The sequence below is a fragment of the Durio zibethinus genome, chromosome 14, assembly GCF_047325235.1.
Source record: "Durio zibethinus cultivar Kanyao isolate XHJ-2024 chromosome 14, ASM4732523v1, whole genome shotgun sequence".
In the NCBI taxonomy this organism is placed as follows: Eukaryota; Viridiplantae; Streptophyta; class Magnoliopsida; order Malvales; family Malvaceae; genus Durio; species Durio zibethinus.
Window position 1 is genome coordinate 8,344,654 of NC_143175.1, and position 22,243 is coordinate 8,366,896.

Consider the following 22,243-nt stretch of genomic DNA (forward strand, 5'->3'; position numbering starts at 1 on the left):
AGTTTTTTTTTTTTTTTAAATAAAGGGATATAGCATTGGGAATATATTTTAATTTATTTTTTTTATTCATAAAGATAAATTTAATACTAAAAAGTTCAAGAAAGAAAAATAATGATTTAGTCAGAGTGAGCGTACTAATGTCCGAATATGCACGTCCGAAGGAAAAGAGTGCTATGTGCTATGCACTGAGCCAAAGAAGCAAATGGGGACCACTTGTTTTTAACTAATTGGTCAGTGGTCACCCATTTTTAGTTTTTTCCTTAACGGAATTATCACTCAAGAAAAAAAAAAGTTAAAGTTATTGGGACCGGAGACAGACAGGAACGCTCGACTAAATTTGACAATATGTTAAAATACATTAAAAAGATTTGAAAATGATGTAAATTAAAATTTTAATAAAAATTAAAAAATATATTATATATTTTATAAATTATAACATATAATTTTTGTATAAATTAAAATAAAAATAAATAAATTATCTGTATTTTAGATAAAAAAATATAAATGATCAAATCTGCAAACAAGTCAGTCAGGGAAGAAACAAAAGCTCTCTCTCTGTCTTCTTCTTTCGAAAAAGAAAAGCATTCTCCAAAACAAGCATACCCCCCAAAAATCAACCATCCCCTTTCCTTTCCTCTTCTTCTTTTTCTTCTCTCTTTGTCAGTCAGTCATTTGTAGTTTCTCCAGCTTCTACAGACTAAGAATCTTTCACCATGTTCCTCTGTTAGCTTAAGTCTATCCTTCTCTGCTTTGATCTTTGCACATTTTACCCACATTCCAATCTAGAATTTGTAAGTCATTTCACATTTTCACTTGCATTCTTTCTTTTTCTCTTCTGGGTTTTCTTTTTCCTTTTTCTTTGTTCATATTATTCCATTCCATGCATGGCACTTTCACCACTTGCTGGTTTTGGCTATCATTTTCTCTGGGATGGTGATTTCTTCTGGCTTTCCACTTTTTTTTCCCCTTAATTGTAATAATCAATGGGAATAATGTATAGGTTGGGTTTTTTTTTTGTGTTGTTTTTAGCAATGATGGAAGGGGAGAAAAATTAAATTTGGGTAAGAAGTGGTAATGTAGGTTGGAAATTATTTGAATGTGGTTTGGAAAAACTGGCAACAGGTAGCTGCTGGTGATTTCTTCTGGCTTTCCACTTTTTTTTCTCCTTAATTGTAATAATCAATGAGAATAATGTATAGGTTGGTTTTTTTTTTTTTTTGTGTTGTTTTTAGCAATGATGGAAGAGGAGAAAAATGAAATTTGGGTAAGAAGTGGTAATGTAGGTTGGAAATTATTGGAATGTGGGTTGGAAAAACAGGCAACAGATAGCTGCTTTTGTAAGTAAAAAAATAAAATTGTTGCAGTCCAGTTCATAAAGGGAGATAATATCTCCTTTTATTATTACAAAGAAAAGATGATACTAATACTGTAATTGATCATTTTTTTTTTTTTGAATTTATCCTTTATTTGTTGTGAGATGCATATATTTTAATCTATCTTTCCAGCTTAAAGGTCAAAGCTTTTGTTTTTATTTTTCTGAATAGTTAGAAATTCGAAGACCGTTTGGTCAAATATGGATGTAAGTAGAAATTTTGGAGTTGTAGCTGAATCTTGGTGCTTGATAAGTGCTTATCTGCAGAAACTTCTACTTGCTGACAATAGATTTATGCAGTTTTCCATTTTGCTTTTAATTCTTTCAATCTTTATTCTTTTTTTTTTCTTTTTGGTTGAGTCAATTTGCTTTTGTTACCCAAATATAGACCGTGTGTTTCTCATTAGCTTGATTTGAGTTTTGCTGTTGCTTGATGGTGGTTTTGCCAAAAATCGTTACTAAATGCAAGATTTCACTAACTATATTTAGGTTCAGACTGTGATTTTCTGATCCATATGCTTTTCTATTCAATGAATAAAATATAAATATTGTGTAAGATTAATTATGGAAATTAATTTTGAGGTGAAATTTAAATGTTTCTGAGTTCTTCATCTTCCTAAGATCTACGATTAAGAAAAATGATGTTTTATTGTTTTGCTAGAGGTCTGATCATAAGGTTGTTTCTTTTTGTGCTTATTTCTAAGGAGTGGAGAACGGACCTAAAAATGACGAAGATAAGTCCTGAAATTGATGAAACAGTGCTGACAGAATCAATTCTGGCTGTTTCCGCTGATGTGAGCTTTGCTTCTGACCACTTTCCAAAGTATAAATTAGGACCTGACAATCAGATTTTGGAGGAGCCAAGAGGGGACAACAATGGTCCATCACTGAAGGAGGTTGTTGAAAGGGAAACAACACAATTATCTGAGCAGCACAAGCGGCTTTCAGTTCGCGACCTTGCTAGTAAATTTGACAAGAACCTTGCGGCTGCTGCAAAGTTGGCTGATGAGGTTCCCACCATTTTATTTTGTTTGCTCCAATATTTTCGAATATAGAGAAGCAAAAAATCTTCTTTCTAACATTCAGCATGTAGTCTCAGACTCTCAGCTAATTGGGAGTCATGAGCCATCCGCATGGTTCTCTTTTTTCCATTCAACTCGATCTGGAATTTTCCAGTACCTGGATGGAAGGCATCATGTAGTTCAACAAAAAATTTAGTTCCCTCTGTAGTTTCTTTATTTAACTACTTTTTTTCCCCCTTATCTGACGACAATATCAAATTTAATGAGATGGATGATTAAGTCATTAAGTGTATTACACTCATTTTCTTGGAGTTCAGGCCAAACTTAGAGAGGTTGCTTCTTTGGAGGGGCATGTTCTTTTGAAGAAGCTTAGAGATGCCTTGGAATCTTTGAGAGGTCGAATGGCTGGGAGAGACAAGGAAGATGTAGAGAAAGCTATCTCCATGGTTAGTTGTTTTGCTTTACCATTTTTTTTTTTTTTTCACGAAGCCTGTTGTTTGAAACTTAATGTGTCACACCTGTCACAAATAGCTGTGTTTTATTCAAAATTTTGAAGCAGGTTGCTGCATAGTGTTTCAATTCTGCAACCTTTCTTTTTCATGATATAAGATAATCATGTGGCACAAAGTCACTTCATGCTCTCATATGAACAATAAACCATATTCCTTTTTACTCTTAGTTTATGCAGGCTAGCTATACCAGCTAATATGGCCAATCTGATTCTTGTTTTGTAGTTTATAGCTCTTTTTTCCTCCTAGGCATGCCTAAGTTATTGCACTGAGCCTTTTCCTTATGCATTGAATAAAAATGATTATTGCATGGAAGACATTCAAAACCGCTTGTCATGCCAAGGTAGAACATTATTTTGTGCCTCTATAACATCACAAGGATAAATCCTTATTTTCTATACACTTCATGACCCATATAAATACAGATAGGTCTAGCATCTCTAAATTCAGAAATTATTCTATTATATGAATATCTCAGGGGAAGTTTAAAAAAAAATTAATGCTTCAGGCTCTTTTCTCTTGCGAAATTATTAAGGAAAACTACCAAATGAAAGCAAGAAGAAAAAGCTTGCCAGTCCTTTAGCTGTTATGTATTTGTTTAGTTTTAATTTACAGATGATAGAATCTATTAGGAGCTAGAACACTCAGTCAAATCAAATTCTAATTGGTATCCCGTTTTATGTGAACTATAATATGCTTAAGTGTATGCTCCAATGGATCCAATTGATCTGAGCTATGTTCCAAGCATTTTTTGGTATGTTCTAAGTGTGTACATAAACATTCTTCATTGAAAGAAGTGTGTGCATAAACATAAATGCTCATTCAACTTAACAAGTGAATATTGAATAAGCAGAGAGAAGTCGACTATGCATGCTTCCTTGACCATGCATTTCATTTTCACATTTTTATGATAACTTATTATTTTCATGCCAAATTATCTATTTTTTCCAGTATTAAACGTATTCTTTGAGACCAAATAGACATGTGTATGTGAGTGAGCTTTGCATAGTCATTCATGTATGTGCATTCTCACCAAAGGAATTTTCTTCTGCATGATACAAAATTTTGTCTATGAACTGGATGAATCTTTTTATTGAAGATATTCTACGTCACAATTTTTTTAGCTATACCTATCTTCTTTTTCCTCTTTTTAAAACATTCAGGTTGAGGCTTTAGCAGTTAAATTGACTCAAAAAGAAGGAGAACTGATTCAAGAGAAGTTTGAGGTGAAAAAACTGGCAAACTTTCTCAAGCAGGTCAGTTCATGGCAGTCAAGTTTTGGATTGTGTGTGTTTTTCTGATTTATCATGATTCAGCATGTTTTCTATGTGGAAGGATGCAATTTAAAAATTCTAAAGGCAGACACAAGTTTATTTCCTGTATAAAGACTTGATTTGATTTAAACATTTTCATTTGTAAGGCCTGGTTAAGTCCAGTGCCTGGAGCAATGTTTTTTTTTTTTTGGCTTTTTACTGTTCTTTTTGGGTCCAAAACTGTTGATTCTCTTCATGTGTCAAATGAAGATCGGCCCTGTCAAAAGTTTGCAGTTTGAATTTTTATGTTCTGCTTTTCTTTGTTAAAAAAAAATCTCTGGCCATTGTAATATTGCTAATGCACTTTTGTATTGCCTGCTTTTAAAATTTTCCTTTTGAAGGATCATCTGTTTTAATTTTTACTGAATCAAATTTATTCTTTTACATATGCAGGCTTCTGAAGATGCTAAAAAGTTGGTAAATCAAGAAAAATCTTTTGCTTGTGCTGAAATTGAAAGTGCTAGGGCTGTAGTGCAGCGATTTGGAGAGGCCCTTGATGAGCAAGAAAGGAATACAGAAAATTCTCAAAAAACACAGGTTTCATTGAGTTGTTTAAGTTAGTTTTCCTCCTAATTCATCAATTTCCAAGATGAGAAAAGGTTTTTAGTCCTACTTTTAATGCCTAGTATATAGTCCAACTAGACACAGCATAAAACCATAATTGCACACTTGCACTTAATTAATAGTTTGGGGCTGTGTCCAGTCAGATGCTATTTTAGACTGCAAATTCAGATTATGTAATAATGATCTTCATAGACAGTATTTCAAAATATGGCTTGTATTTAACCAAGCTTTCCCTTGTGTCAAGGGGTGTCAACAAGAATGATAAAAGAGTGTTGATACCTTTTAATTTGTAACTTGCTTTTCATAGACATTATTGGAAACCGTGGCTTGTATTTAACCAAGCTTTCCCTTGTTGCAAGGGTGTCAACAACCATGATAGCAGAGTGTTGATACCCGCTTTTAGCCTGAAATCATGGGGTGTTGAAACCTTGAACTTATTTCTCTTATTTTCACGTAGAAACCTTTTAAGGTTTGTACAAGGTATAATCATTAAGAAAGTCGAATAAATAAAAATACTAGGTGAGTGCTTAGGATGAGATATTGGTTGTAATAGGGGATTGGAAGAGAGATAAACCTCATTGTAATCTCATACCATTGGTAGTGAACGTCTTCTTTCTTGCTCTTGTATGTAGGTAATAGGTTCTTGGACCATGTATTTCTTTTGTGTGGTCTTATGTAACTGTAATTGTAATTATCTTGTGTTGCAATTTTGGTTTGGAATAAGGTCCAAATCATAACAAATATATACAGTATGACATTTTTTTCTTAGAGTATTTTGTCTTTTATTTTTTGTATTTTGGAAGAATATTGCTTGGATTTGATTGATGTCTTCTGATTGAATAATACTTGATTTAAAAGAGTACATAAATATATAAGACACATACACACACTCACGTTGGCTATTGATGGCCTATTTTATACATGTATGCTGTTAACATACGAAACAATGCTATGTAGAGCATGGAAAGTAAATTTTACCAATATTTCTATTCAGTGCATCCATTTCAAAAATGCATTTATTTGTTATTCTAAGTTGTTTTGATCATTGGATGCTTGTGTATCTCAACTTCTAATGTTTAGTAAGCATAGCAGATTTGTAAATGCTAAAAATCCTTTTGTACACATGATTCATATCAATACAATTATTTTACTCCTCTCATTTATATTTTAGTTCCTGGAATCCCAATTATATGGCTATTATATACTTATTACTGTCAGAGTTCTTTTCAGTTTTTCTCTTTTCACTTCATTTCCTAATAAGGAAATCCATTAGTCAGCACAGAATTATGGTTCTGGATGTTTGTTGGTGGTATATCTGTTAACTTCAATTTTATTTGACTAAAAAGTTTTAGTTTTGTTTTAGTGGATTGAATATTCAAGGGTTAATGCCATGAATGACCCCTAAACTATAGTAAAATGTTCAATGTGATACTTGAACTTTAAAATTTTCTAATGTGTTACCTGAATAATGAATCTATTAACTAAAGTGGCACTTGGAGGGTTGTTTGTCCGCCATGTGTCATCATTTAAAGCTAGCCACATTAAGGGTGAGTACAATATTAGTTAATAGATTCATAGTTAAAGTACCACATTAGAAATTTTTAAAGTTCAGGTATCACATTGAACCTTTCACTATAGTTTAGGGGCTATTCATAACATTAACCCAATATTCAATGTATTAAAATATTCTTATTATCCTTCATTCTTGAATTTATATTGGAAATTGATCCTTTTCTATGTATGCACATGTATGTATACTTTGGGTTACATTGGAAATTGCCTGTCATGTGATTAAAACAGGAGATACATGTCAAAGATAGGTTTTCTGCATCATGTTTGATATTTTTATGTTAAAGATGGTACATATTTTATTAATCTTTGATGTTATGTCTTGCAGGAGGTTGAGGAGCTAATAGAGGAAGTTCAAGAGGCTAGAAGAATTAAATTGATGCATCAGCCAAGCAAGGTGCGTTAGTATAGTCTCCTAGGTCTTGTCATTGCACTAACATTTCTAGAAAATGCAGGTAGCAGAGCATCAGTTCTGTTGTATCAGATTATAGATATTTTTGTTGATAATCTCTAAATTTGGATATTTGTCTGTTTCAGTTCTCTTATGCATTATAATTGTTGCTTTATACAAAACTTTTATCTTTGATTTGAAGAGAAAGTTTTCTTTGCTTTTTGTTGCTTTGAATCAAAATGTCCAAATTCTTAATTTCTATTTGATCAGACAACTACTTGAATTGAATGAAATGGCTTTCATCAATTTAGTGAAATACTATTCGAAAAAGGGTATTTATAAGAAGTGGCTTTGTCTTATCTTAATTACATGCATCTCTTTCTCTCTCTCTCTCTCTCTATATATATATATATATATATATATATACACACACACACACACACACACACACACACATGTAAACTAGGAATCCGTATAAAGTTAGTTGTACCCTTTCATATCTTTTTTATGATATATATTTCGTTAATCCAACCATTGGATTTTATGCTCTATTTATGTAAATCATGCATGCTGATTTTTGCTGATTTTTTTTTTTTTGGTACAAAGGAGGCTATAGCCTAAGAATAGAGGAAGGGGTTGCAGGTATTGGGAATTGAATCCTAAACTTTGTATATGCCACCTCTTAAGGGTGGTTGCATGAACTAATTGAGTTAATTTCCGGGTTCGCTTGCCAGATTTCAAGTTAATTGAAAATATACTATTTACTTGATGACGATAAAATTTGAACCATTAAATTTATATTGATAAAGATAGTATTTTCAATTGATGTGATGTAGATACCTGATTGATTTGAAATTCAATGTGCATGATGGGTTTGAAAGGATTTTTAAATCCAATAGTTGGTTTGTTAGAATATTCATTGAACTGGAAGTTATAGAAGAGAGTAACGATAGGAATTGTTACACAGGTGCAATTTGACCCCTCCTCTATGTAATCACATGATTGAATGTGTACATCATTGAATAAAAACATAACTAAAATCTGCATCTAAAAAATAACTTGGTCTCATAGGTTTTAGGAACTTAGTGGCCAACTGATTGGATCATCATCTGTAGTGCTTAGTGAACATATTGAGGCTTTAATTGCAATACTGTTTATTACCCATGCCATTAATTAAGTTAATGTATCGGATTCATTACTGATTGTCATCTGTAGTGCTTAGTGAACATGTTGAGGCTTCAATTGCAACACTGTATATTACCCATGCCTAGCTCTTTCCATTCTTTCCCATAATAGTGAATTTCTTTGCCTCTTTCTTTCTTATAATATATGACATTGAACATGACACTTTTTTGGCTTTTTTAAATTAGCATCTTTTGTTGTGGTACCTATTTGGTGATTTGCTTGTATTTTCTGATTTTTAATATTATAGCCACACATTAATGATTTAATGCCTAGCTATGCTACAAATGATCACTTGCTATTCTTCATTTATTAATCCTCTTGTCACAAATTATAGATCTATTTTCATGTTCTAGTTTTCTCTTACCATTATTTATATTGCTTGGCTACATTTTACATGCGCATTTTAGTAGATGAAATTTTATTGTTAGATATATGGTTGTGATATAATAGCAGCTTTTGATCATTGGAATATGTGTCATATTTTCAGGTGATGGATTTGGAGCATGAACTTCGTGCACTAAGGAATCAAATTCGAGAAAAATCTATATTCTCAATAAAGCTTCAGAAAGAGGTCTGTTGAACTTTTATCTTACAATAATACCTTTAGACTGGCACTCGGTACTTTGATGATAAATATAATAGATGCCTCTTTCATGACACTCTTTAGTATCAGTTGCACCTATGGTTGTGGGTACCGTACTGGTACCAGTCTTATTGGCTGGTACATGACAGTTTTGAAGAAAACCGGTACACCACAATAATTTTTAGTTTTGCCCTTAATACTGGGCTCCATCAATTTTGTAAGGCTGGTTTGCCTTGTTTCATTTGTGTTGGCCAAAAATTTTCATTTTGATTGCCGGAAGATTTTGCCTAATTACTTTCTTTTTCTTTTTCCAAATTTTTTGGACCTATTTGACTCTCTTAATTAACTCAATTTTCTTTAAAATTAGGCTATTGGACATGTTTAATGATAATTCTTAATATCTTTAAATTTGCCTCCTTTATTTGATGTTTGGAAATTTTAGACAATAAATATTAGTATAGTTTTTAGGACTTGAATTTTCATTTATATAGAGGTATGCATGTATATGTACATATACAATATAAGGGTGTTTATATCTATATATATTTGAAAGAAAATAATGATATAATTAGGGATGATAATGATTCGGTTTGGTTGTTGTGGTTAAAGTTATGAATTTTCAAAATCAATCTGAATCTGAATCCGAACCAAACTTTCTTTGAAACCAATCTGATCCAAATCGAATTTTAAAAATTATTTTTAAAAAAAAAGTTGTTATAAAACTAATATATATATATATATATATATATATATTAAAACTAATATAAATGTATATAAATTTAAAATATATATAAAACAAATAAAAATATATAATCTGGTTCAATTCTGATATTTTTTATTTTCTTACTTTCCAATCCAAAAATCAAACCGAATAAAGAAACTAATCAGAACCAATCCCAACACTATCGTCTCAAATTGGTTTTCTCAAAATTTTTTTTAACACTAGATATAATGCCAATAAATTTGAAAATGGTGAGCCAAACCAGTATGATACATGGTACATATCATTTTAAAAGCATGAATAATGTATAAAAATCCAATTAGTCTTATGTGGCTCTAGGGCTGTAAACAAACCGAACATGAACGAATAAATGTATGTTTGTGGTTAGTTTATTTATTTTTAGAGGTGTTCGTATTTAGTTTGTGTTCACTAAGAAAATTATTTTGTTCGTTTGTGTTCGTTCATTTAAATAGTAAGTGGTTTAGCGTCAATTTATGTTTGTTTAATAAGTTAAATGAATTCGTTCGTGAACATGTTCGTTAATGTATTTACGAACATATATAAATGAATGTATTTATGTGCAATAAACAAATCATAATCAAACAAATTTAAACAAACAAACCCTAACAAACATAAACGAACCCAAAAAAATATAAATAAACCTTAAAATAAAATTAGGGTAAAAGATAAAAATATAATTTTATTAGTATTATTATAAACGAATAGCAAATGAATAATAAACAAATAATAAATGAATGAGTTTTAAACTAACTTTAAATGAATTTGTTCATGAATATAAACGAACCAAACAGACCTTTATTTGTATTAGTTCGTTTAATAAACGAATATAAAAATGTTGTTCAAGACCGTTTATAAAGCTTAATAAACGAATATAAATGAATAGAAACCGAATATGTTCACGAACAATTTATCGAAAACTTTGTTCATTTACACCCTATGTGGCCCAAAACTCAAAAAAACCAATAAGCTTTCCTATTTTTTATTGTTTAAAATGTTTCAAATTGCACTTTCTCTTTGTGCACCTTCATTTTTCTGCCTTTCTTTTCCTTTTGTCTTCTCTTTTTTATCTCTTGTTTCTTTTTGAAATTACAAAATCCATGCTTCCATGCTTCCTTTTGTTCTCTATTTAATCTTTTCCCTTTTTTTTTCCTCTTTTTATTTTGAAGTTTTAATGTTGGGTTTCTCTTTCTTTTGAGAATTTGGATTCTGGACCCTAAATTTTAAAGATCTAGATTGTGTACCATGAGGTTTGAGGTTGGAAAAGTACCACAATTCGGATCCTAATTTTAGGTATCCATATTTTCAAAACAAATAGGAACCCAATCTAACATGCAAAACAAAAACTAAAAGAATAAGAGCGAAGATTGAAAAGAGAACAAGAGAAAACTAGATTCTAGAATGTTAGAAAGAAAGTGAAGACAAAAGAGAGAGACAAGAAGAGTGAGTAAGACAAACAGAGGTGCACAAAGAGAGAGGAGTTGAAAATTTTAAAATAATGGTTAAAAACAAGAAAGCTATTGATTTTTAGGCTTTTGGGCCACTTGGACCTAATTAGATTTTTAAATTCTAATGATGCTTTTAAACATGATACGCATTTTTAAAACATAAAAAGCCGCATTTATGTTTTATGAATTGATACTTAGAAGCACATGTACAATATTTTTAGAAAAGGAAAAACCAATTGTAATTTTTTAAAGGAAAAATCACTTCTATAGTCCTCCAACATCTTTTATTAAATTAAAATAATTAATTGTAATAGCTTATAATCAACCAAATCAAGCTATGAGTGACTAGATACTTTAAAGAGTTACTATGGTACCACGAACTAAGAATACCACTCTCCTAGTAACTATGGTTTGAAATAGAATGTCTAGGTGGTGAAATAGAGTTAAGAGGAAAGTGCAAAAAACTCTTGCATGTGAGATTGATGCTCTTACAAGATTAGGATAAGGCATGTAAATAGGTAAAAAGGTGTACTTAATACAACTATGGGCTCGTGATAGGTTACTAGATTGAAATCTGTTGAATACAAGTCCTTCAAGGAAAATGAATAATTCGAGTAATTAACATAATTTATTTGAGATTTTATCAAACAAAAAATTTAAAATAGTCACAAAGATATAAGGAGATAAGTGTAATCAACTAAAAGGAAAAACAACATACCTTTGGTACTTGGTTGAAGATTTAGAACCTTGTTGAGAAGGCCTTTTTTTTTTTTTTAAGTTTACATGAATGTGATTTAATATTTGTGACAAGTCTATTACTTTTAAGGATTTGTGAATAATTATTATAGTTACAATAAATAGACAAATAATAATGTGATTTTAATTCTCTTAAATTACAAAGCATAAAATTAACTTAAAGATAAAAATGTAAAATTAACAAATAACAATTTTAATGTGAGAGTCAATTTAATTTAATTTAATATAAACATATATGAAATAATTATAGGATATAGTATATATTAAAAGGTTTTCAAAATTTTTTTGGGGGCTCCTAAGCTCAAAGGATGTTCCACCACTGTGTCATGTGGCAATATTCACACATGGGCGTTGTCAAACATTTCAAAGGAATAGATAACCTTTTAACTAGCACCATATTTGACCCCATTAAATCAGCACTCTCTACTATATTGCATAATAATCTATAACTGACCAAGGATGTTGCTACTAATTAGAGGGTACTCCCTTTAAGTAACTAGTTGTTGATGAAAATGTGCAATATTTGTAAGTAGTAGTTGTAGATTATATGATGTAGAACAATTAGGAGAAAATGGAATATAGTAATCTAGATGAAAAATCAGAAATAGACTGAAACAATTAGGGAGAAACAGAAGAAATGGGGGAGTAATGGAAGGTAAGAAACTAGAAAAGAATCAATAAAGGGAGAAAACGTTAATACTCATCTCAAGAACTCAAATATTCATCATTTAAAACCTAATTGAAACTAAAATAACATAGGTAACTAAACCCAAAACCTTAATAAAATGCAAAATACCAAATATAATCCTAAAGCCTTATACTTTGAAAAGAAGCAAATCCTATGTTAACTCAAGTGTAGATAAACAATACAAGAAGGGGTGAATTGGATTATTTTCAAATTTTTCCAAAATTAAAGTTAAATAAATATTTGTGAAAAAATAATAATATAAGAAATATATGTGAAATTAAACCCAAGTGCAATTGAAATCAAATGGAGAAGGAATAGAAAGAGCAAACTTAATGATTTATAGACGTTTAGTCATTCCTTTAAGCACCTACGTTTTCTCTCTTGGCTTGCCAAAATGTCTAATCCACTATATCAATAAACTTACAAATGCCTTTTCCAGGCTTAAGTATAACCTTTACAACCCTCATAATTAATCAAAGAAACTCAAAAATTCTATCAAAAGGGTACCTCACCTCTTAACCACCCAAATTCTAAGAACTTACAAGTGTTTTTGCAAAGATATCGACCTCTCAAAGGTTGGGTGTTTGCCAATTAAGTACAAAGAAGAGTATTATAAAGATATAATACAAAAGATGAAGAATTTAAGCTTAAAACAATTGGGTTCTCTTGAATCCTTGAAAAAATGAAGATATGAATTTTTAGTGCTTGTGCTCTTGCGTCACAAATGTGTTGGAGTACCCATTTATTGCTTGAAATGGCTTTGGAGCCGTTGTAGAAGGTTGGAGCAAAAAGTAGCTATGATTTTTTTGAAGAATTTGATTGTTGGCTGCTAAACTAGTTGATGAGATTGATCTCTAGAATGAGAGGATCAATCCCTTGAAGGATCTTCTTCAAGGATAGCTTTCCTCTAACACGGGATCAATCCCATCTGAAGGGGGTTTGATCTCTTCCAATAAACTTTAAGTTTTGCTTAACTTTTGCTTTTCAAAACTTGGTTTGTTTGATTTTTATTTCCTTTTTAATTGATCATTTTAATGTTTAAAAGTACTTACTTGTGGGTTGATTAAAAACAAATATTTGAGATAAAAATGCATAGGGTATTGGGAAACTTGTATGTTATTTTAAAAGAAATATTAACCAAGAATATTGTTTAAGCTCAATAGAAATATTTTTCTTTTTAAATTACTTGGACTTTCATTTTAGCTTAACCTTAAAAATATATATTTTTTAGTTTTAATTTTCTGCAAAATTTGATATGTTAAAGAAAATATTAGAGCTCAACATCATTTTTCCTTTAAAGAATAAGAGCTCTAGTCAAGTAATGCACATTGGCAAAATTTTCTTTTCTTGAAATCAATAATTCCAAAATTATATTACGGCGAAGGGAGTAAATTTTCTTTGACTATCAATTGTACTTTTATTTTCAAGTAAAATGCATAGAAAATTTTCTTTTCTCCAAATCAATAAAATCAAAATTATATTAACCAATGAAAATATATATTTTTTTAAATATCAATTGTACTTGCATTTAAAGATTAAATATTGAGAGTTTATGGCTTGGTGGTATCTGTTGTTGAATGGAACTTGTTGGTTGTTGTGTTCTCTGCAAGGGAGAGGTATTGCCTTTTGTTTATTTTAGTCTGTTTTTAGTTTGTATCAGAGATTTAAATAGTGGTTACAGTGGTGGTCACATTTTTGGTCGCATCACATTTATCTCGTTTTTTGATATAACGGAGACAATTGCGATTATTATGGTTGTGAATTTTTTTAAAAAAAATTTTGCGCAGTTTGTCATAAAATGTATTATTTATAATTATAATCATAAAAATATGATTTTTAAAGTAGTTTTTGACACTATGTTTTTTATTTTTTTAAAAAAATTATTCACAATTTTATTTAGGTTATAATAAAGCATTCATATTTGGTTTGGCAATAAATTATAAACTTCCCTCAATCTTTCTAACTAGATTTTTTCTAAAAGAATTTCAAAAATTAAAAATTAAAAATTTATATTTTAATAAAATTAATTACTAAATTAAAAAAAAAAAAAAAAAAAAAACCTCACTCCCACAGTCCCACCCCCAAATTTCCATGAATCGTGAATCCTACCCAATTCTCAAATTCCCTCCTCAAGTCTTCTTCATGGCTTCCCTCAATTCAACAACTCAAACTTGCTCAAGTTTTCTTCTTCTCAATTTCTCTGCATCTCTCACTGTCTCTCACGTCTCTCTCTCGCCTGCTTCAACCTTCGCTCACCAACCACTCGCGTCTCCCTCTTCTTCTAGTCTCTCTACTTTCTCGGGATTTGCTCCATAAAACCCAGTCCCAACTCACTGTATACAAAGTACAGCATTGGCCTCATCTCTCTCAGATTCTTGGCAGTTGAAATTTTGGGTTTTTTTTTTTTTTTTAACTTGAATTGGTGATAGGAAAACGGGAATAGCGGCTATAACAGACCGTGAACTGTTTCAAGTGTGATTAAATTTCACAACCGCATTTTCTCCGATAGTGGTGGCTAGGTGATGGTGCTACTGCAATTTCACAGCTGCTATTCTGCTATGAGACTTATATTTGATTCCTTGGTTTGTATGTCTCCTGGTCTGATAAGTGAAATGGGACTGTGATCATGTACTCGTGCTGTTTTCAAATTTACCAATGAGTAAAATTTTGGCTTTGCAGAAAAAAAAAAAAGAATAATCTTTAAAGCAAACTTTTGGTTTGAGAAATATACAAAAATCTTAAGCACATTTAGTTTGGAAAACAACTTAAAGTTTTTGTCATTTCAAAATAATGATAAATTTAAAGCTAAGATACTAATTAAATATAAAATAACCTAAATATTTTAAAATATATATGAAAATTACAATTAAACCAATAAAATATAAAACATAGCCGTAGGTAATTTAATCACTCATCTAGCATATGTGCATCCTCTGTCATATGCTCATGTGTAAAATAATAAAATTATAACTACTCAAAAAATGCATATAAGGATGTTGCAAGAATGGTTACATATGTATGATATTAGGACAACAAAAAAAGTTGGTATTGAAATCATTTAAAATAATATAACAAATTTTATTATGCTTGGTTATATACTTGTATAATCTTTCAAAATACAGGTTTGGATAAAATGGTAGTAGCTTACCAGTCACTAGTTAATCTTCTCAAAAAATGCTTATTGAATGAAACAAGAAATAGGAGCCAACTAGGTGAAGATCTGTGATAATGTTTAGGCAATTTCTGTGGTGCTGAAAGCCAAAGTGCATCCAACTGATAGCGCCAACCAAATGCCTCGTGGAAGTCATTAGGTTCTGTGAAAGTTGAATTTTGTAATATTACAATATTAGTTTAACTCAAAATATTGGAAGGTAGATGTCATGAGTAGGGAATCAAATAGCGGTCCTATAGCGGAATAACGGTCTCGAAATTGCAATAGTGCCACCACCCACACCGTTATTGGGGAAAATGCGGTTGTGATTTTCAATCACACTAGAAACGATGCGTAGCAACTGCTGGAACATGGGGTATTAGGGAACGGTCTGTTATAGCGTTATCCCTTTTTTTCCCATCACCAATTCAAGTTTAAAAAAAAAAAATCCAACATAGTCAAGAATCTGAGAGATACAAGGTCGAGGTTGACTACAGTGATAGAGGGTCAATGGGTGTGTGAGAGGGAGAGTTGGGACTTGGGAGGCCGACTTGGGACTAGGTTTTATAAAGCAAGCCGCGAGAGTAGAGAGGCTGGAAGAAGAGGAAGACGTGAGTGGCTGGTGAGTGGAGGCTGGAGCAGGCAAGACGGAGACGTGAAAAAGAGTGAGAGATGCAAAGAAACTAAGAAGAGAAAGAAGACTTGAGCATGGTTGAGTCGTTGACTTGAGGAAGGCCGTGAAGACTTGAGGGAATTTGGGAATTGGGTGGGATTCAAGATTCAGCGAAATTTTGGAGTGGGATGGCTAGGTGGGTGGGGTGGGTTTTTTTTTTAATTTAGTAATTAATTTTATTAAAATATTAAATTTTAATTTTTGAAATTCTTTTAGAGAAAATCTAGTTGGGAGGATTGAGGGAAGCTTATAATTTGTTGTTAAACTAAATATAAATGCTTTATTATAATCTAAATAAAATTGTGAATAATTTTTTTTGAAAATAAACAACATAGGGTCATAAAATACTTTAAAATCATATTTTTATGATTATAATTATAATTATTACATTTTATAATAGATTATGCATAATTTAAAAAAAATTCACAATCAAGATGATCGCAATAACTACAATAATCTCCGTTATATCTGAAAATACAATAAACATGACGCGATTGAAAACGTGACCGTGACCGCTATTTAAATCCTTGGTCATGAGCAATATTGGTCAAGTTGTAGCTGGATGTTAGTAGCTAATGCTTCTAATTCTTGAACATCATTTCCTGGCTTCCAACAAGGTCCTTGGTCAGTTTTAACATATGTTTCCATATTAATATTCTGTACTGACTATCGTTACCCTGGTATGTTATCTCAAATAGTGCCAATCAAGCCTTTAATTTTAGTGAGTGGGATGACTTAGTCTGGTTATTGATAATTTCTGACGTTCGAATCTATGCATTGTTCATTGCAGCTGGCAATTAACAAGAAGGCTGAGGAGAACAAATCCCGTGTATATGCTTTGCATGGTTCTGAAACACTTGGTTCATGCTTACGACTCCAACCTTGCTCTGATAATGCTCCATTGCTTTCAAAATCTTCAATCCAGTGGTTTCGTGCATCACCTGATGGAAATCAAAGGGAAATAATTTCAGGTATCCATTCCATGAATCTTCTTTTACCTGCAAGTCTCTTAACTGCACTGAAGCTGATTTGGTTAATTATGTCGTAAAACATACTGTATGGTGAACTTTCTATCTTATGTAATTGAGATATTCTAATATGAAGATTTAGTGAACATAAGGCCGTGAAATAATGCTTTGAAGACTTCTGTTATTGTATGAATACTGCTTCTACAGCTGGAGTCTAAGAAACATCCTTTGCTTTTGTTAATTGGTTGTTAATTGTTATCAAAATAAAATAGTTGTAACAGTACTTTCCCACACAAATGACATACAGGCAGATTTACAAAGGTAACCAAATTACTAAAGGGTTTTCAAAAGTTATTTAATGTGCATTTAATTGCACTAAACTCTACCAGATGTCTATGTGTTCTTCTCTTTTTCTGGTTTCTTGCATTTCTGCCATTAACCCCAATATAACTTTATAAATATCCTACCCACCTTGTTAATTAGTTCAGGTGCCTATTCATCCTTCTGTAAGTAGTGATTTAGGTCTAAGTTAGGTGCATGAGGCAACAAATTTAAAAAGTTACAGCTAGCTGTGCTGATCAGAGTTGCAATATATCATACTTGTGTCTTATCTAGTATAAGCATCTAAACACTCGTTGGAATTTTTAATTACTCACTTGAATAGGTTTGAAATATTGTTGCTGGATAACCTGTGTCATTTCCTTTGCATCCTGCTCTATTAACTGGTTCGATTTTCTGAATCATCAGGTGCCAACAAAACAATTTATGCCCCAGAACCCCTTGATGTTGGTCGAATTTTGCAGGTTGACATTCTCTCAAATGGCCAAACAGTCTCCGTGACAACTGCTGCTCCTATTGATTCTGGTTCGTTTACATCCAAATGTACAATTTTACTTGTCAAATGTTTGTTCTCTTTCAGTGTTTGCTGCCAGCTTTTGATCTGTTCCTAATTATTTAATGTTAAAATTCATGCATGTTATGATCAAAAGTTAGATCATGCTCCCTTGCTGTTCTTATCCCTTGCATTAGTATATTGATGCTTATCAAAGAAGGCAAGAAATGCTGATAAAGTTACTTTTACAGCTGCAGGTTTGGGAGGCTACGTGGAGACACTTTTGCGAAAATCCAGCAGTGAATTTAATGTATGTTTGCTTCTTTCCAGTTAGTTACTCTTACTCTTGCCATGCTGCCAAAGAGACCGGGCAACTGGTTTAGAATTATTCCTATCAATTTGTCCATTAATGATATAATGATCCTTCTCTATCTGTGATTTTGTACTGGTAAATGAGTTTATTGATATGATTCTGGTCTCTAAGCCTGGTTTCAGATAGTTTATTTATAACCTTTGATTTCTCTCTGGGGATGGGGTGGATGATGCAAATTTGGGGCATTTGCCCTTAGGCTTAGCTAAAGTGATTGGAAAGTAGGGGCAGGTACAGATCCTAGGTTTGAGCCTTATAGTCTCTTCTTGTGCCCCTAAAAGAAAAAAGGAAGCTTTCGTCTATTCCAAAATGATAATTCTGCTAATTTTTGTTAGATAGTTCCTGCGACTTTGTCCACCTGCATATGTGATTACAAATAACAAAAAGCATATTTTAAATGTGCATTTGGCTGTTAAATCTTATCTGGCTATCATCTTTTAGTTTTAATTGCTGAAGTCTGTAAATTGCATCCTGTCATGAACAAGATTTAGTTTGTCATCCCTAGTTTGTCCATGATCATTCTATTTTGGTTGAGAGATAATGAGTTGATCCAGGATGGTAATTGATGATGCTTATGATTTATTTAGTTTTGTTGTCAAAATGGACAACGGAAATAATAGATCAAAATAAAGAGGGAGGGAACCTCTTTTTAATTGCTTGGTTTCCTAAATAAGGAAAACAACAAGAAACTTAATTATGCATCAGTTTCTTTTAATTGACAGATTGTATCTACTGTTTATATATGTGCTGCACTTCCTTGAAAAGGGTTTCCTTAAAAATCTCCAATATTTTTAGTGTTTTTACATTTACTAAAAATCTCCAATATTTTTAGTAAATGTAAAAACAGTTTTCTTCTGAGGGAAAGAAACTTTACAAATATTTACTTGTAATTTCTCTTCCCTTCCAATCCGTTGAATTTGAATCAAGAAAAAAAAAATCCTAAGTACTTAACTTTTCTTTCCACCATAGTTTTTACTGAAAACAATTCTAAGATCGGTATTCTTTGAGTGCTCATTGTTTGTTGCTTCATTTTGCTAGTGCAAGGGCTGTGCTAGTCAAATTACTCCTAAGCTACCTAGACTCAACTTGCTGAATATTAACTTGACTTATTCATTGTCCAGCCATGCTTGAATAGAAAGTTGACTTTAGTTCAAGTATTTTAATATTCAGCTGAAGGAGCTGAAGGAGCTCAAGCGACTGACTTATCTTTCAATTTTTTATGATATGTAATTGCATTTTAAATCTAATATACATTTATAATAGAATTTTGGTTCTATTTCAAAAATAGAATATTTTTTATTTTCATTTGGGTTTAAGCTCAAGCTCAAATCTGAGCTCAAGTCTAGTTTGACCTTTTTATTCAAGTTGAATTTGAGTAGCTTAATTACTTTTTGAGCTGACCCTAATATAAGAAGTAAACTTGACTAAATTTAACCCAAGCTTGAGCTTTTCACTAGATTGGCTCAATTGCACCCCCTGGCTAGCACCAGCACTAGATGTGCAAAAAGTCAATGTTTCAGGTCTTTCTCTCTGCCTTCTCCTCAGCCTGCTGTCTCATCTCAATTATCATTCCAAAAAGTATTAGGAGTCTAATTGTCTCATCCAAACTATAGACTTTGAATTCTCTTATGTAAAATCTTTATCTTTTCTTAATTAGAATTTGGGTCCAATATCAGTTATTCTAATTTTGTTATTAGAGTTTTTTCTTTTCTTTTTTTTTTTTTTTTAGTTATTATTAGGTAGAGCTTATATAGTTATATTTGATCAAGTTTTATTTCCTATCTTTTGGTGTTTAAGTTGAAATTCATGGTTCTATGAGTTGGATTAAAGTCTTAAATCATGTTGATGGGATGCAAAATTGTCCTAAATATACTTCCCCCTAGATTATACTGAATTGAAAAGTTTGTGCTATTCTTTAAATATTTCAGCATCAACTAAACTTTCTTCTTTATTCTGATGTACGTTTGATAATTGATTAGAAGAATTTATAGATACATGAAGGGTTGTTCTGAATCTATAATTTAACTTTTTTTCCCATGTTAATTAACAATTTAACATAAAGAAAGTTAAGAAAAAAGCTTTATGTTTGGACTTAATTTCTCCGGAATATGTCAAAACAAGTAGTTTGTTTCATTTACAAATTTCATGCTAGTATGGGTAGGAATATTTATATCATCCAGTTTTAATGGAAGTTTTTTACACCATGCTTTTTCTAGGTAATCATTTCCCAGATCAATGGACAAGATCATCCGTCACATTCCACTCATGCTTTCAATGTTGGAAAGATGAGAATCAAGCTCTGTAGAGGATGGATCACAAAGTCCAGAGAAATATATTCCACATCAATGCTGGTAACTATTTTGGTTGCTCTATAGCTTTTTTCTTCTGTATCCGTTATGCAGTTAAGTATTTTCGCCAACAGCCATTCTCACATTTTTGCTTTCCAAATTAAGCTATGCGGAGTTCGTGGTGATGGTAATGCCCCGGCGAAGTCATTGTTTTGGCAACCAAGGAAAGGACTCTCTTATGTATTAACGTTTGAATCAGAGAGAGAAAGGAATGCGGCAATTATGGTTGCAAGAAAGCATGCTTTTGACTGTGGTGTAAGTTCATTTTCTTTTTCCTTTTTCAATTTTACTAAAGGAGGCATATGAAATTATCTAAAGATATCCTCACTAACTTTTACTCCCAATGTTATGAAATTTAAGTCTTTGGTTATTCGCTAATTTTGCGTTTTGGCTTATACTCCAATGGAGCTTGTTTGATTTTTTTTTTCCAAAAATTTTTAAAAACCAAGTTATGTGCTTTTCTTGGTACTTTATTTTTGCTACGAAGTATTGAAATGTGAAAAATATAATATGCAGGTGATGCTTGGAGGACCAGATGATCAAATGTAGAAGTAAAAATCTAACTGACAGTCTTTTACAACTGTGATACAATGAGGCTTTGGTAGTGTGAGTAATTACATTGTATGGTGTGTTTGGCATGATGAGGGAGAAAAAGAATATGTTTGGGTTTGGGTTCCACTAATTTGGTTGCATTGTTTAGGCAGTCTTTTTTGTTTTGCCTAATCACCGATTGTAACAAGTTTGCTGTTTTTAATTGATTGGTTGATTTGTGCTTGATTTGCTTGCTCTTTTTTTTTTTTTTAATTCTTTTGGCAATGGACAAAATATATCACTTATAAATTATCATGGGTAATGTTAACACTAGGGATGGGAGCTTAACTTATTACCGTCGGGATCCGATCCAACTTCTTAGGATCATTTTTTTTTTAATTAGATTTAAGGTCGGATCAAATAATAGTAAAAAAAAAATTAGGATTAAATTTTAATTAAATCTGTCCCGATTTGATTAAGTAACTATATAAAAAATATTTTTTAATTATATTTATAATTTTTTATATTTATTTAATTTTATATCTACATTAAACAATATTATTTTATATTTAAAAGATAATATTTTATTAATTTTGAATTTGATTAGATCAAATACGATTTTATATAATATCGGATCGATTCAAGTCAGATTTAAATATAAAAAAAATTGTTGGGCTAGGATAGGATCAAGGCCAAAAATAATTCACCTCAACCCATTACCATTTCTAGTTAACAAGCATAGAATATTATAATTTGCATGGGATATCATATTGATTTTGATGAAATTAAAAATAATAATGATTTAAGATTAATTATTGTAGAAATGAAATTGAGTATTGTAATTGTGAGATTAAAATAAATTGAAAGATGTAATATAATGAGATAAAATATAATGAGAGGAAAAAGATCATTAAAAATTAAATTAAATGTTGTACATAATAAAAATTTTAAATTATTCGATATATATATATATATATATAAATTTAAAACTAATTAGAATTTACTAAAATTGCTTTATGTCAATAACATTTTTGTTAATAAATAATTAAAAATTAATAAAAAAATAGTAATATATCATATTATTTCTTGAATTTAAATATATAGACTTTTCAACCTTTTCATTTATTATATATTTGATTATTAAATTGTATACTAATTTTATTTATTAAATTTTATTCACTTATTTAATTCTAGAGAACATATTTATTTATAATGTATTTATATTAGAGTT

General features: G+C 31.0%; 1 protein-coding gene across 2 annotated transcripts; it reads left to right on the forward strand.

Annotated features, from left to right (window-relative positions):
- The first annotated feature begins 463 nt into the window (after positions 1–463).
- Positions 464–21,258, forward strand: LOC111295560 (stomatal closure actin-binding-like protein). 2 transcript variants are annotated; one of them, XM_022889092.2, is made up of 13 exons: positions 464–791; positions 2,077–2,382; positions 2,712–2,840; positions 4,067–4,159; positions 4,610–4,753; positions 6,678–6,746; positions 8,413–8,496; positions 16,754–16,934; positions 17,679–17,795; positions 18,015–18,073; positions 20,350–20,484; positions 20,587–20,736; positions 20,998–21,258. In XM_022889092.2, the coding sequence occupies exons 2-13, from the start codon at positions 2,098–2,100 to the stop codon at positions 21,028–21,030; spliced, it is 1,479 nt and encodes a 492-aa protein (XP_022744827.2). In that variant the 5' UTR covers positions 464–791; positions 2,077–2,097; the 3' UTR covers positions 21,031–21,258. The 2 variants fall into 2 exon arrangements, with proteins under 2 accessions (XP_022744827.2, XP_022744826.2); XM_022889091.2 differs by lacking the exon at positions 464–791 and adding an exon at positions 1,544–1,579.
- Positions 21,259–22,243: the final 985 nt, after the last annotated feature.